The sequence below is a fragment of the Passer montanus genome, unplaced genomic scaffold (assembly GCF_014805655.1).
Source record: "Passer montanus isolate IOZ18808 unplaced genomic scaffold, ASM1480565v1 scaffold247, whole genome shotgun sequence".
NCBI classification, from domain to species: Eukaryota; Metazoa; Chordata; class Aves; order Passeriformes; family Passeridae; genus Passer; species Passer montanus.
In genome coordinates this window covers 31,456-46,918 of record NW_024367116.1, presented here as the reverse complement: position 1 = coordinate 46,918, position 15,463 = coordinate 31,456, and the positions used below count along the sequence as shown (strand labels likewise).

At 39.9% G+C, this 15,463-nt stretch overlaps 1 protein-coding gene across 2 annotated transcripts in view; it reads left to right on the top strand.

The window, feature by feature from the left end:
• Positions 1-15,463, top strand: part of ADAMTS18 (ADAM metallopeptidase with thrombospondin type 1 motif 18) — a 78,837-nt gene that overhangs the window by 48,656 nt on the left and 14,718 nt on the right. For both annotated transcript variants that reach the window (XM_039711274.1, XM_039711275.1), the window contains 4 exons: positions 1,538-1,668; positions 1,809-1,932; positions 3,001-3,245; positions 14,190-14,331. In XM_039711274.1, the coding sequence (XP_039567208.1) occupies positions 1,538-1,668; positions 1,809-1,932; positions 3,001-3,245; positions 14,190-14,331 (642 nt within the window). The remainder of the gene's footprint in view (positions 1-1,537; positions 1,669-1,808; positions 1,933-3,000; positions 3,246-14,189; positions 14,332-15,463) is intronic.

Sequence of the window (15,463 nt, the reverse complement as noted above, 5' to 3'; positions counted from 1 at the left end):
AAATCAACCTTTTGACTTTTCTGCTAGTATGGTCCCATGAGAAGTGGAAATGCAAACAATGTACTGGCATACATTTTTTAGTCATCTTTTACTAAGAGATCTTTATCAAGTTCAGGTCTCAATAACTATTTCTGTTATTTTGCACAAGCGAGTTTATTTTTACTTTATGCATCTTAATCTTGCAAATATTTTGAATCAGTATTTACTTTTACCAGCTAAAACAAATATTTTCTCCAGTTTGAAAGCACTACTTGAATAAAAGTGTTTGAATTTTCTCACATCATAGCTGCTTTGTTTAGCACATGAACAAATTTGGTTTTGATTATAATGTATATAATTAAATATATACATGCACATTCATTCATAGCATGATTATATTTCCTTCAAATGTTTTTGTTGACATTTTCACGGGTATTTAAAATTATCCTAACCAGCCAGTGAACAGAGGTAAGAAGTTTCACAATGTGTAGCAGTGGATGTTGTATAATAGGGCAAAAAATACATCTTGTTTAATAGAAATTAAGGTGGCATACATTGGTTTTAAAGGGAGGAGTTGTGTTTAGTAAAAGATGCTTAAAATTAGGGACAAGGGACGTAATTGTCAAAAGCAAGATGTCCCCAAGTGATTCTGAAGTTAAAAATGCCCATCCTTCCTCTCAGCTGCTTTGTAAAAGCTCCTCCAAGATCTACATTTATCATCCTGGAAACATGATCTGGTTTTCAAAACTGCTACAGATTCTTTGCAGAAGGGACTACTGGAGATCCATCTACTGATTTAACAATAAAAGGATTTTGAATCCAATTTCATGTTCTTAAAAACTGTTTTATTTGTTGCACATCAATTTGAATTAAAACTCTGCATTTCAGCAGTTGTGGTGATAATATTTATAATTTCATGACTGGTTTTGTTGTGCAGCATTTATCAGCCCTCTATAAGCAAAACACACCACCCACGTGTAAGGAGAAATTTGACAGTGGTTGGGATTTGTTGGAGGAAAAATACTTTTGTTGGGGGGAAGTCTGGCTGCAGATCTAGCTTTCAGCTGAACTGGTCATTTGTGCCATGTTATCTCTTTCCCAAATTTTAAATAAACTTCAGATATAATTATTGCAGTCTCCCATTTATCTTAATAAAAATGAAATATGAGCCTGTGAGGCAGTGGAACTGAAAGCAGGAGGCAGCAGCAGGGCTAAGGCAGTGCTTTTACAGTGAGTTTGAATTCTTAATTCTTTGTGTGGACAAGCAAACACATGTGTGCTTTTAAATAAAGCATAATATAAAGTACTTTATTTACCTATATTTAGCTACATTGTGGTGTCCTAAATTGAAAAAGCATAATATAAAGTACTTTATTTACCTATATCTCTATTTAGCTACATTCTGGTGTCCTAAATTTTCATGGTGCACAGTTCATCCTTGTAGCTTATCTTCTAGAATACAGGAAGAAACAAGACCCAAGGTGCTTTTTATGTCTTTAAGAATGCAGGTCTGCTAATGCTTCCTTGTCTTTGTTTGTTTGTTTATTTTTTTCCACAGAGCAAGACAGATGTAAATTGTATTGCACAGCTGAAGACTTTGACTTTTTCTTTGCAATGTCCAGCAAAGTGAAGGATGGAACTCTGTGTTCTCCAAATAACTACGATGTTTGTATTGATGGAATATGTGAAGTAAGATAAAATTAAGTTTCTTACAATCCTAATGTCTATCTTTTCGTTATTAGTGGGCAATTGACTCCTTTAGGGAAAATGCAGCTGTTTCTTCAAATTCCCTTTTGTCTAAGTCCTTCACTTGTGCCTTTTGGTTGCAGCAAGTAGGGTGTGATCATGGACTTGGTTCCAAAGCTGTGTTGGATGCTTGTGGAGTTTGTAAAGGAGATAATTCAACGTGCAAGTTCTTTAAAGGCCAATACTTGACCCAGCACAAAGCTAATGGTAAGGAAAACTGTTCCCCATGACCATCAACTCACTGCTCTGCTGTGTCCCCATGCAATATATATGACTCCTTACTCATTCAGGCAGTGGCTGAGGGTCCAGATGTGAGCAGAAAATCACAGGGAGAGTGAGAGGAGAGTTCACATTTCTCCTGTTCCTTGGTAACAAGAAGGCTGTGAGCATAAGTCTTCATCAGTTAAACAATTCTCTTGTTTCTTAAGCCACATTTTCCCTTTACACATGTGAATTTCCTCTTAAAAGAGATTTTAGGATTCAGGCAAGTGAAAAAATAGCTGTCAGCAGCTTTGACTGGGATGGGACTGTGGAACATATAAAACGGCTTAATGCCAAACATGACAGTATTTCCATGTCCATTTTCAAATTAAATAGTCTGGAAGATGTTTCAGTGGAAGATGCAGGCACTGGGAGGTGGACTTTTCCTTAGTGGACTGTCACAGGCTTCTTGGGAAATAATCTCACCGTGCTGCAGTTTTTCAGGCATAAAACGCAGATAAGATTTCAGTACGCGCAGGGATATTTTGAGCATCTCTTTGCTGTTGTTCATAAGACACGTCCTTACTGCAGTGATATAGGCCAGGAAATTGTCCAGGATGTAGTAATGCAGCCCTGGCTGGCAGCAGGGAGATCCTCTGGTATCCAGGGCTTTGTGAAGACTCTGCATCCCAGTGCACCTCACCTCACAGCCCTTCTGCTTGGCAGTAGCACCTTCCAGCTACTGTAGGGAACTACAGGAAAAGCTACAGTGGAGCCACCATTAGTGTGTTCTGATTTTTTCTATGATGAACTTGCTTTTTCTTACCTTTAATCACAAGCAAAAATTTCAGGAATTGAAATACCTCAGAGTTACTCTGATTACAGGCTGCATGGGGCAGGCTGGGGGGGGATGTTAGAATCAGAACTGGCTTTTCCTGGAGAAAACGGGCTAAGCTGGTGGGTCAGAACAGCTGTGTATCTTCTGAACTGTGCTAATTTTCAAAGTGGCTCGGGGAGCTGAGCCAGCCCTGTGTGTGCCAGCTGCCAACACGCTGCTGCCTCCTCTCCTCACAGACTACTACGCGGTGGTGACGGTGCCAGCGGGCGCGCGCAGCATCCAGCTGCAGGAGCTGCACATCTCCCCCAGCTACCTGGCCGTGCGCAGCCTGGCCAGCAGGTACTACCTGACAGGAGACTGGACAATCGACTGGCCAGGGAAGTTCCCCTTTGCCGGGACAGTTTTTGATTATCAACGCTCCCTTAACCACCCCGAGAGTCTCTATGCGGCAGGACCCACTAATGAGACGCTGGTCTTTGAAGTAAGCCTGGCTTCTGTTTGTTCTTGCCCTGATGTCCATTACAGAATTGGTAACGACAGCTTCAGCTCTGCACTGGGGCTCTCAGAGAGATTAAAGAATAGTGTTGAGTCATGATAGCATTCAGACTTAATTGTGTGATCAGTCATGCTGGATTGAAAGGCCTTTCACTGCGTTACCGAGGTCTGAAGTTTACTAAACTGTCACAAATTCATCGAAAAGGTGCATAAAACACCCTATAGCATAATTTCTGAGTTGCACAGTGGTGATGGAGATTATGACTGCCTCCCATACATGGCATGTAATAAAATCCAGTAATGTAAAAATTAAAGGAACCATTATGTCAATGCTCAGTGGTTACAGGTTCAAATAATGCTTCTGAAACTGCAGGTGAGTGGAGCCATTTTCACATCCACCTTGGAATGCAGTCAAAATGCTACATACAGGTTCCTGTAGAATGAATTTCTGTCGGTTCAGTTATTCTATTATATCTGTTTATCTCACAATGAAATTTGTGTCAACTATTTTGTTTGCCAGATGTCCTGTGTTGAAACTATTGTGAGCAGAAAGGAAACTTGGTACTTACATGGTTAGTTCAAGTCTTACAATTTTGAAATTGGCCTTTGCTACTGCTATTCTGAGAAAAACCTCTTTCTGCATTAGGTTGCTTAGCTAGATTTTCTTCTAAAATGCATTGGAATATCTGAGGGGCCATTTCTGGCTGAATCATGCAGGGCTTTGCTTCCTGTTAGCTCCATTAGTTTGCCCTTTTTAGCTCTAGCAGGTCTTTGGCTTTGTAACTCAGCTCTTTGGTCTGTTTTGGTGAATCCTTCCTTCCCTGTGAGAAGGAAGGATCCCTCTCCAGCAGGGATTCAGTTGCTTCCCACACCTTCCAGCAGCACCCTGGAATGTGCAGTACCCCTGAGGAGCATGGCACTGGGTGCTGTGCCCCCTGGCCATGGCAGCATCCTGCTGTCCTTGCCCCCATCCCATATCCCAGGCTCTGGGATCTGCTCCCTCGCCCAGCTTGGGCCTGTTAAACCAAGAAAGAGCAAGCACAGACTGGGACATGAAATATATTCTTCAAAGGTTATTAAAGCTTTCACAAGTGTCCAGAGGAGTGTGTATTTGGAATACTGAAGAGCTTTGCTGCTCTTCCTGCTGGCTGAGTAATGGACTGGAACGTGTCCTTGGGAACTGCTGAAGGCCCTGGAGCATGGGCATGTTAGACTCTGTGAGTGAGCACAAGCTTTAGAACAGGCAGTTTGACGTGGGCTAAGGGTTTGTCTTTCCACAAATTGCCATCACAATTCACAATGCCTTTTGCAACATTTTTCTTCATTGAAGAATTTTCATTTTGGGTGTGTGTGTTCATAGGGGTCTTCCTTTGGTCAGATCAGTTTGGTCTACAAAGCTACAGACAGGCTTCCCTCCCTGCAAACCATCTGCCTGACACCAAAACCACCACACTTACAAATACTATGAAATGTTCAGCTGAACTCCCAGGAATCTTATTTGTCATAACCCAAAGTAGGTTTGAGCTCTATTATTATTACTATTATTATTATTATCATCATCATTATTATTATTGTAGAGCTGAAGTATGAATAATAAATGGCCTGCAGGAAGACTTGGCTGCATATCATGCACATACTTTGCAAAATAAAGATTAAAGAAAAGAAATTAATGCCAAATAGCACTTCTATTTTCATCCTTTCAAATTATGCTAAAGAGTTTTATTAAGATGTAACATTTAACTGGAGGCTGTTGCTCCTTTCAGAGCTTATTTAAGCTTCCCTTGTATTTTTATTGAAATACCTACACCACTGGCATTGGTAGCTGGGGATTCTAATGGCTAAAAATGTTATGTGTTCCCCAATTACACATATATATGAACTGGATTTAAGATGGTTTTTTTCCCCCTTTAACAATTTAGGTAAAATTCAGCAAGCTCAATTTAAAAAAAAAAAAAGAAAAGAAAAAAAAAAGGCAGAATTTTCTGTTCAGAGATCTGAATTATGTATAACTTACCAGTAACTCTAAGAAGCAAAAATGCCAGAAAATTGCTGAATGTCTGCTCGCAGCCATTATAGTGAAACAAATCCTGCTTCAGATCTAAATATCAGAAACTGATGGTAGGCTGAAAAAAAGGAGCATTTAAGCATACTACAGTGTAGCTTTGTTTTCATTTTTATCTCACCTATAATTTTCAAAGAAGCACACAAAACTGTCCTGCTGCAATTTTTTATACAACTACATTAGTTTTATGTAAGATAAGGTTTCCCAGGGTTTGGACCTCAACTTCTTCCTGTAATCTTTAGATTTTTAATTTTTTTCTTTAATTAGGCTGTATTCAAAAGATATTTAATCCCTTTTTTTCCTAGATTAGGGCTGTTGTTTTTCTTCCAAAACAATTCAGTGTGAGCCCTAGTAAAATGATGCACTGCAGGTATTGAGGACGTGGATAAATTGTATGTATAATACAGGAGCTTTTATTATTCAGGTGGGCTGAAAATTGAAGGTTTTGCAGCTGTATTTATTGCCATTCCCCTATGACTGAATGCCAGATTAACGCAGCTCGTGCCCATTTCATTCTGCAGTTAAAATTTTGGTAGAGATTTGTGTGGTGAGTGAAGTGGTCCAGGTTTTTGCCTTTGTTTCTGCATGCAAAGCAGGCTGCAGGTATCCAGGAAGCCCAGGCTGTGCACGTCCTCTGAGCAGCATTCTCAGGAGAGGATGGGACCAGACAGGTCTGGCAAGTCTGTGCTCAAGGCAATCGCTTCCTTTGAAATGCAGTCATCCTCCAAAATATTTTCTGGAAAGAGACAACTGAAGCATGTATTGAGAGAGCAGAAGGAGATGCAAATAAGAAAAAAATCTTTAAATTTCCCATTGCCTTGCTCACCACAAGTTCAGCCTTGCAATTCTATGAGATGTGGTGTATTTATATTTTATTGTACAGTGTGTTCCTATGCATCTGCTTTTCAAGAGTTCAGCTGAGCACGTTTCATTTCATCTGACATTGCAGACCTCAACACTATTCAAAAGTGGGTGAGAGAGCAGAAAAAGATATAGAGTGCTTTTCTTATTTACCCTAGAATTTCACCAAACCCTCCCCTCCATATCTATACTTCTATATATTATAGATATGTAATTATGGGAATGAATCATACTAAAAAAGACAAAGAGTAGTGACTCTGTAATTTAACTGGGTTGTGGGAGAAAAAGTACGAACTGTAGTGGCCAAATATTTTCTGAAGAGGAGAACATTGTGAGATGAATGTGGAATTAATATGCATGACCAGTATTTCCTGAGCACAACTGCTGGAAGGGTGAATGCACGATGAGGTTTTAGGATTCATCAGGATCCCTTCTGGATTGTTCAGGAATTGATTTCACAGAGAGGGGGAAGGGAAACCCCAGTAAACTGATGTCCTTCAAAATTTGTGTATCAGTGTCCTTCTGAAGTTAACATTACTGACATTTTTGGTGATTATGGGTTTTCAAAAGCCAGTAAAAGCTGAAATGAAAAATATTCATAGATTCAGAAGACAGTCGCTGAAATGGTCCAATTTAGATTACATGAAATAATGGTCAGGAGGGGTAGAAATAAGGTAGATGCTAATCTAGGATGAGAAATTGATACCAGCTTTTTAAAATATAGTTTTTGTAGCATATTTGTCTCATCTTAATCAGAAACCTTTTTTTTTTTTTTTTTAATGTAGCTGAATACCTTCAGCTCATTTATCTGTTATTTAGACCTAGGTAATCCAAGGTCAGTTCTTCCTGTTTAAAGACCTTTTCAGTGCTTTTATATTAACTGAAAGCTATTCAACTTGAGGAGAAACAGTCAGTATATTTATCATTAATTGCCTAGCTTTGCAAACAAGGGCTGCCAGTGGGCACCACCAGCTGCTGAAAATCCTTTGGAGAAGGAGAGCTCCCACAGGGCTGTCACCTGTGGGGCTCACTGGGGACATTCATTTGGTGAAATATTCAGTCACCCTCCACAACTCAAATACTGAGAAAGATTCTGAAAGGGCACAAGAAAACAAAACTTTATGTGGGCATGAAAAAGGCTGCATGGCCAGGGATTGAGGAACTAATTTAAAAACATGATAGTTTTGTAATTTTGTGTTCCATTCTATCAGTAAGCAGATGAAGGAAGAATTGACTGGTTGAGAAGTCAAATACAACTGGAGAAAGCAAAGTTTTTCAGGATGAGGGAGGATGAGAATCCTCCCTGAAATTTACCTCAGACTTGGTGAAACATTAAATCAAGAAATTGTGACATCTTTGTGAAATAAAGAGAGTTTATTTTAACATCAATAAGTAACAGATGGAAAGGATGCTTTGTAAAGAGGCAGACATTGACAGGAAGAGAAGGTGAATGGAGCTTCAAGGCAGGAATACGTCTAATTAAATCCAGTAAATCACTTCCTCTTTATCAATAGGGGAAAACAGGAGAAGGGAGGCCAGGTGGAATGGCTTTGCTGATGATGTAGCTGCCACTGGGAGTTATAAAGCCAAGTTGCAGTTATAAAGGATTACATTTATTATTAGCTACTAGATGATAAATTTGTACTGATTTCCCCTGAAGAGAAAGTAGGCTAAAGAGACCTAAGATGTACTTATAAGATACAGATGTTGACTCAATACAATGGATAAAAGGGTTCTCCTGTAGTGAGGAGAGATTAGCTGGACAGCATCCCTGAAGGTTGTACATTTAGCATGTGAACAGTGAAAAAAATGGAGCATAATAACAATGGAAGATAAATTTGAAACAGCTGAAGTAGAAATGAGATCATATAGGACCCTTTCAAGGATACTTCTTTTTTTTTTTCCTTTTAATGACCTTAGTGGACTTGAAAAACAGTAGTTTGTCATAAGCTTTTAGTTAGGACTGTGTTTAAAGTTATTTTAGAAGTACTGAAGAGATAAAACCCCCTTTGTTTCAAGGTTTGGCTTAAGTACCCAGTGGGTAATTCTTCCTTTACTGCTTTCCAAACAGGTGTTCTCCCACTTTCCTTTGAAGCCCTGGTTCTGCCACTGTCAAGGATCCCATCCAATAGCTGCCCATTGAGGACAACAGACTAGTTTTAAAACTTGTTTTAAATGCTTTTCCATCAGAACCATATATGCTGCATGCTTAAATATACCAGAATAAATTCATAGAAATCCGTGGAATTAACGTTGTTGAGCAGAGAAATCAGATGTGGCTTAGGATATTGGATGTTACAATATTTATTAAACAGCATAGATCCCCAGTGGATGAGAGCTGCAGGTCTCAAGCAGAGCACAGCCAGGCACGTGTCCTCACACAGACTTCTGTCTGCCCTCCCTACAGACTGGTACATCCCCCTAAAGAAATTATCCAAGGCCTCCAAAGCATGGGAATGACCCAGGACATGTAGATGATGTTTGCAATGTAGATACAGCTTGAGGATGCAGATCAAAGGCACTGTGGATGCTGGGATTCAGAGTTTGGGCTCTTGCCAATTTTGTGAATTGGGCACATGCACATGAAAACAGTCCTTTTTACCTGGATTTTTTTCCTCTGTGCTCAGCTTCTCTCTGTAAGTGATTTGTAAATGTCTTAGTCCTCCACAGAGTCTTTTTTCAGCATGCTACAAGCCAGGCATTAGTATCCTTTCCTATACATGGAACAAAACCTCGTGGAAGGAATAGGAACTTAGCTTGTATCAATTAATCTCTCTTAATTCAGTGTGCTGCAAGTAACTTCACATGCACATCTTACAATAAAAAAATACTGGAAAGCACCAAGTCAATCATAGCAAAGCAATGTTAATAGACTCTTTAAAAATCTGACCTGCAAAATAGAGTATTATATTGGAAACTTAGGATGGCCATGAGAAAAAAAATCTCAAACAAAGGAGCAGATGCACAGCTAGTGTAGAGAATGTATTGGTTTAGCTTTCACATCAAAATTAGCAGCAAAAGGAAAAGGTTATTTTCTCAGGAGAGTTGAATTTATCCATTGTTTTAACATTTTGTGCCGTAAGCTAAAGGCACAGTTCCTTTCCTTCGGAAGAGATCCAGCAGATTCCAGCCCCAGAGCCTGTGGTTTTCCAGCTCAAGAAGCTGTAAATTTTATAACTCTGCGCCCTGCGGTCAGAGCTGCTGAGTGCTGTGTCTGAAGTCAGGTGGTTGGTGTGTTAAAGGTAGACATTAAACAGTTCTGTTGAGGAACTGGAAATGTTTAAGGAGGTTGTTTGCCAGCTGTAAATTTGGGAGCAAATGCCAGTTGGCTGAAAAGATGCTGGAATGCATCCAGTTAAGTAGACTAGCGCTGGAGGTCTTTCCAAATTTGTAGGTCTGATAACTTGGCTGAATATGCAGACTTCAGTTATTGGGTTGTTAAGAAGGGGCTTTATAATGAATGTTTGAAAATACGATAGAAAACTTTTTATATGCTCGTTACTTTGCCAAAATTGCAACTTTGCAATAGTATTGCATTCCTGATGAAAACTCAGTCAGACGTTATACACCATGTACTATTTTTCAGCTGAGCACCAGCAACTTCAAAGCGTATGTTTTTTTGTGCCCTGCTATATTTTTGTCTCCAACATTTCTCCATAGTTTGATTTTGCCCTTTTCCTGCATGGCTGGGATGATGCAGGAGGAGAGACAGTGATGCTGCCTGTGCTTGGTAAACACTCCCTCTCGTCGCCTGCTGGGTGGGAAGGGGCTCTGGCTTTGGCTTCTGGCCAGGAAATGGAGTGGAAGTTCCCTTCTCCTGCCTGTTAGAATTGTGGCTATTTCCCAGTGTGCAAGGAGGGGCTGTAGCCCAAGGTCTTAAAAAGTGTATGGTCCAGCTTGCCTGGTGTGCAGGATTTACCCCCAGGCACCCACCCGGCTGCGAGCTCCTTGCACCACGGTGTGGCTGTTCTGTGAAGGGATGGATTCTCCTGGGGCTTGTTCTCACTTGTCCCAGACCATCCCCTTCACTCTGCTAAAGCACCAGCAGACTATTGCTCTAACAGGAGTAAAACTGCCACTCTTACCTTCTCATCCTCCCCCTTTCCTGGTCTGAACTCTGTGTTCAGAATGCATTCCATCTGTTCCTTGCCTCCACTGTCACAAAGAGCACTTTCAGAAGACAAATGTTCGGTCTAATACTTCAAGATATTTTTATTAGAAAAGTTTTAAACTTTGCTGCTTTTTGGCCACTGGCACAGCACAGTTTTATGACAGTTGTCAGAGTCAAATGAGATGAGGACTAACCCTTACACAAGGTTTTGTGGTATGGACAAAACCTCCTCCTCCTTTGACAAAACTTATTAAAAGGCCAGACAGAATTTCAGCCTCTGCTCTTGAAGGAACACAGAGCACCTACTGAAATGGGAGAAAGTGTTTCTGGCTGCCTAAGATGCCGAGATCTCTGCTAATACCTTAGACTTGGAGGATGAGTAAATGTAAATTAAAATATTTTGAGGTCTGGTCTGTAAGAAGAAGCAGGGAAGGCATTGTTTTAAATGAAGAATGGTATTAGAGGGCTCAGTTCTTACTACAGTTAACACACTGCATTTTTTTCTGAAACACATGTTCTGAAGCTTTATGCTTCAGACATTTGTCTCAATTTGTCCTTGAGAGAAGAGTGGAGTGAGCACATTGTTGCAACCTGTTTTATCTGTAATGCCAGTGGACTTGGAGTTCAATATTCAAACTCTAGAGCAGCTGTTTTAACAGCTGGAATTTTTGCTGTCAGCAGTCTGATAGATTTGTGAAAATAAAAATGTTTGGCAAAATTGCAACTTTGCAATAGTATTGCGTTCATGATGAAAACTGGGTTGAACATTATACATCCTGTAGTATTTTTCAAAGAGATGTTTCCCTTCAGCTGAAGGGGCTGTTAAATCTTATCACATTCATCACAGATAATGATGAATAACCAAGGGAAAAAGAAAAGCACCAAAAAAAGTTACACTGGGCATTGTTTGGATAGAGTATAGCAAGCAGGGTGCAGAAGCACACCCTGAGGAAGGAGCCTGGAGTGAAACACAGAAGCTTTGTGAGATGCTCATTAGTGAGCCCCACGTGCTGGGAGCACTGCACACTGGGGAGGTTCCTGGGGAGCCACTAAGAGACCCTGAGGTTTGGGGTGCATCTCTGCAGGGCAGAGAGGAGTTGCACAGCAGTCTCAGTTCTCATGTTTCCTAATTCCAGAGTATTTCATTTTAATCCTGTTCTTGTAAAATAGTTGTGATATATACTTGCATCTATAACTCATCCCTAAAGCAGAGCTGGTAATCCTATTTCTATCAAGAATTTTCATTCAAAATAGAGGTCAGTAATCACTCTCAGATCTATTTCTTCCATAACCTCACTGTTATTCTAAAGTGCTCATGAATTAAGCTTGGATGGCTGAAAAAATTCACATGAAATACTGGATTTACCTGTGCTTTAAAGAGTTTCTAGTATGAATCCTCCCAGGAGAAGGCACATACTCTTCAATTCATTTGGAAGTATTTGACTTTTGCAGCCCTAATTGTTGTTTTCTCAGTTTGGATCATTATTGAGGTTCCCTGACTGAAATAAAATCTTTGGCTACTAAGAATAGAAATTATAGCATTCATTTTTTCTTTCTTCTAGAAAAGCAAACACTGTGCAGTCCAGATCCTTCATGTGTTCAACATTATTGAGCTGCAGATCATGTAAATTTGGTCAGAATTTTCATTGTCATGGGCAATTTCTGTGTTCCAATAGGTACATTTTCAGAATATCTTAAAACCTTTGCCTACATTTCAAAATGTTATTATGTTCCTTGGTCTTAAACAACATAAATGCGAGTTTGTTGCTATTTTATGAAACCAGACTCTACAGAGATCAGTTCTACTTGTATGGATTGCTTAAGTTCTCTGTGTAATGTAAACTTCACTGAGAAGTTATTAATATTTGGAATGGCAATTATTAAACATAGACTTGAATTGTACTTGAAATGCTAATGCTTATCAAAAAGCAAATTTAGGAACTGAGGTTAACTGCACCTGCTCTTTGTGTTACTGTGACAAGATCCATATTGATGAAGAGTTAAAAGTCATTAGAGCTCTGTAACTGTAAACTCCCACACTTTTCTACTAAGTGTGGATAGAAATGCACTTTGCTGCCAAAAGTTTCTAAAATAAATTTTGTTAAACAGAAATTTCTCCCCAAATTTAGGTATGTGTCAGATGCTCATGCATCTTGCAGTGATTATAATTCAGTCTTGAAATTAGTACAGTGAATGAAAACTATAATATAATTCACCACTAAAATAATACACCCTTGAGAGCTGGGCTCCCTGACTTAGATGACAGAGATTGTTATTACAGTCAGTAATCACACTTTCTATAAATTTTCCAACACATTATGCTGAAATAGTGAATAAAATATTCACTATAGGAAAAAAGGATTTTTCCAATCCTTTTTTGCTCTGTAGACACCCAAGGACAGGTTCTCTCCTGCATTGAAATTTTATCAGAGATGACAGAGATTGTTATTACAGTCAGTAATCACACTTTCTATAAATTTTCCAACACATTATGCTGAAATAGTGAATAAAATATTCACTATAGGAAAAAAGGATTTTTCCAATCCTTTTTTGCTCTGTAGACACCCAAGGACAGGTTCTCTCCTGCACTTTATCACCTTCAATCACCATCAGAAAAATTGCAGCTGAGGGTCTTACAAACAAAATTTATCACCAGTCCGCATAGAAAGAGTTTTTTTTACAAGAAAGAGGCTTGTGTTTTTTTCCAACACATTATGCTGAAATAGTGAATAAAATATTCACTATAGGAAAAAAGGATTTTTCCAATCCTTTTTTGCTCTGTAGACACCCAAGGACAGGTTCTCTCCTGCACTTTATCACCTTCAATCACCATCAGAAAAATTGCAGCTGAGGGTCTTACAAACAAAATTTATCACCAGTCCGCATAGAAAGAGGTTTTTTACAAGAAAGAGATTTGTGTTTCATACCCTTAGCCCCAAGAAGTGAGGAAGCCATCTCCAGCCCCCAGCTGTGCTGCTGCTTTGCTCGAGCTTCTGCCAGGAAAGATCTGAGTCCTGCTTGGTGGGCAAAGGCTTCCTCCTTGCTAGATGTTGCATGTAGGTAAAACCCTAAAAGGGAAGCCCTTCTAAACCATGGCTCAGGCCTGCTAAGTAGAGAAGGACTGGGAAAGTGACTCAGCTGGACTAGAGGTAGAGAAACAAGTTATATAACCATTATGTGTTCCCATCATAAATCCCTTCTAAACCATGGCTCAGGCCTGCTAAGTAGAGAAGGACTGGGAAAGTGACTCAGCTGAACTAGAGGTAGAGAAACAAGTTATGTAACCATTATGTGTTCCCATCATGGTGTATGGTGGTTGGCTGCATGATGTGTGTTATGATTTAAAGCTGTGTAAGTGAGAAAGGCCTGGCTTTGGCAATAAAGCACTGCCTGGGGACTCTGTGTCACTGCGGGCCCTCACCCACCGGCAGAAGGATCAGCCAGGGCTTTGCTGACTGAAGAGAGGAGATGCCTCCCATCCCCAGATCCATGTCAGATCCATGTCCTGCAGTGCCCCAGGCAGAGTCCAGCCCCTGCAGGGGCTCCCAGTGCGAGCAGGGGTCACAGGGTGATGTTCTGGGGGGGATGTTCCACCCCTGCTCCAGGCAGTGCTGCCGCTCTGACCCAGTCAGGTGCCCCTGATTGTCAGGAGGGGACTCTGTGCACCCTCTCTTACAGACCTGCAGGTGTTTTTCCAGGCAATGATTTGCTGTTTAGGAATTGCTTTGATGGTCTTTCCTTTGGGTCTCCTGAAAATCCTCTCACAAGCATGCTTTGTGTCTGTATATTTTGTGCGTATCTTGTTTAGTTCATCTTCCTTCAGACTGACAGAATCCTTTTTTTTACCTCCTCCTCACCATTTTTTTTTTAAACAAACCCCTAATATCCCTCTACAGATCCTGTTACAAGGCAAAAACCCTGGGATTTCTTGGGAATATACATTTGCCAAAAGCAGCATTGAAAACAAGACATCTGTCAGAAAGCACAGCTACTCCTGGGTGACGGTGCAGTCTGAGTGCTCAGCGACCTGTGGTGGTGGTAGGTGACTTTCCCACTGCCAAGCCTCTTCTTTTTCATTTTTTTTAAAAGCATCTCAAAGCTTTTCAGCTGCCTTTGATTTTGCAAATACATATTGATACATACAGGGATTTACACTGAACACCTGTTCCTTATTTTTTTATCTGATAACTTAGAACACAGAGGAAATAACTTGGTAGTTATTTAGAGTAAAAAAGAGTCATGCCAGTGAGTCAGTCGTTTTTGTTTAGGTCAACCCATATGCATATCATATCTTCCTGTTGAAGTAATGTGGAAACTAATTATGCACTTTGATTTCCACAGACACCTAATTTTTTTTAATAAATCCTGCATGTTTTGTCAGTGAAAGTAAATCTCGGATGTAAAGAAAGCAAAAAGCTGGCATGTGGGAAGTCTGTAATACCAAAGGATACAACTGGGCACTGAAGGAAATGCTCCTGTATTGGCAAAAATTTCAGGTGTAATTCAGGAATACCTTGCTGGTGCAGCGTCAGAACTTCACAGCAACTCAGTAAATGGTTTATGGAAGAAAGATCCACCAGGAGCACTGCAGCCATAAAATATGACAGCTCTATTTTCTTCTTTCCTGTTAAAAGGCTGCAGCATGGATATAAAAATTATGAAAACACTCTTGTTTCCAAATTAGATTCACTGTGCCCAATGAACCATGTGTGAGGTGAATGATAGATCTCAGTTTAAAAGATAAATCTATAAAATCACTTAAGGCATTTCTGTAATTGTCCTGCCACTGACACTTGATTGAGTCTAAGGTACAGGTACCTGCAGAACTCAGGAGTCTGTAGAGATTCACTGTAAAAAGAATGTTTATATATTATTTACAGAATGTATATTTGTGGTTTTCAAGTGTGTGAGGAGGGCTCTAAGCAAGCTCTACTAGTGTCTGCAGGGAATTAGGACTTGAATAATTGCTAATTTTTTGCTGGGGGAACAGTCTTCAAACCTGTTTTTTTATAGCTAAATTGTGGTTTTCAAGTGTGTGAGGAGGGCTCTAAGCAAGCACTACTAGTGTCTGCAGGGAATTAGGACTTGAATAATTGCTAATTTTTTGCTGGGGGAACAGTCTTCAAATCTATTTTTTATAGCTAATATGTTTTATCTGGCTTCAGTAGTA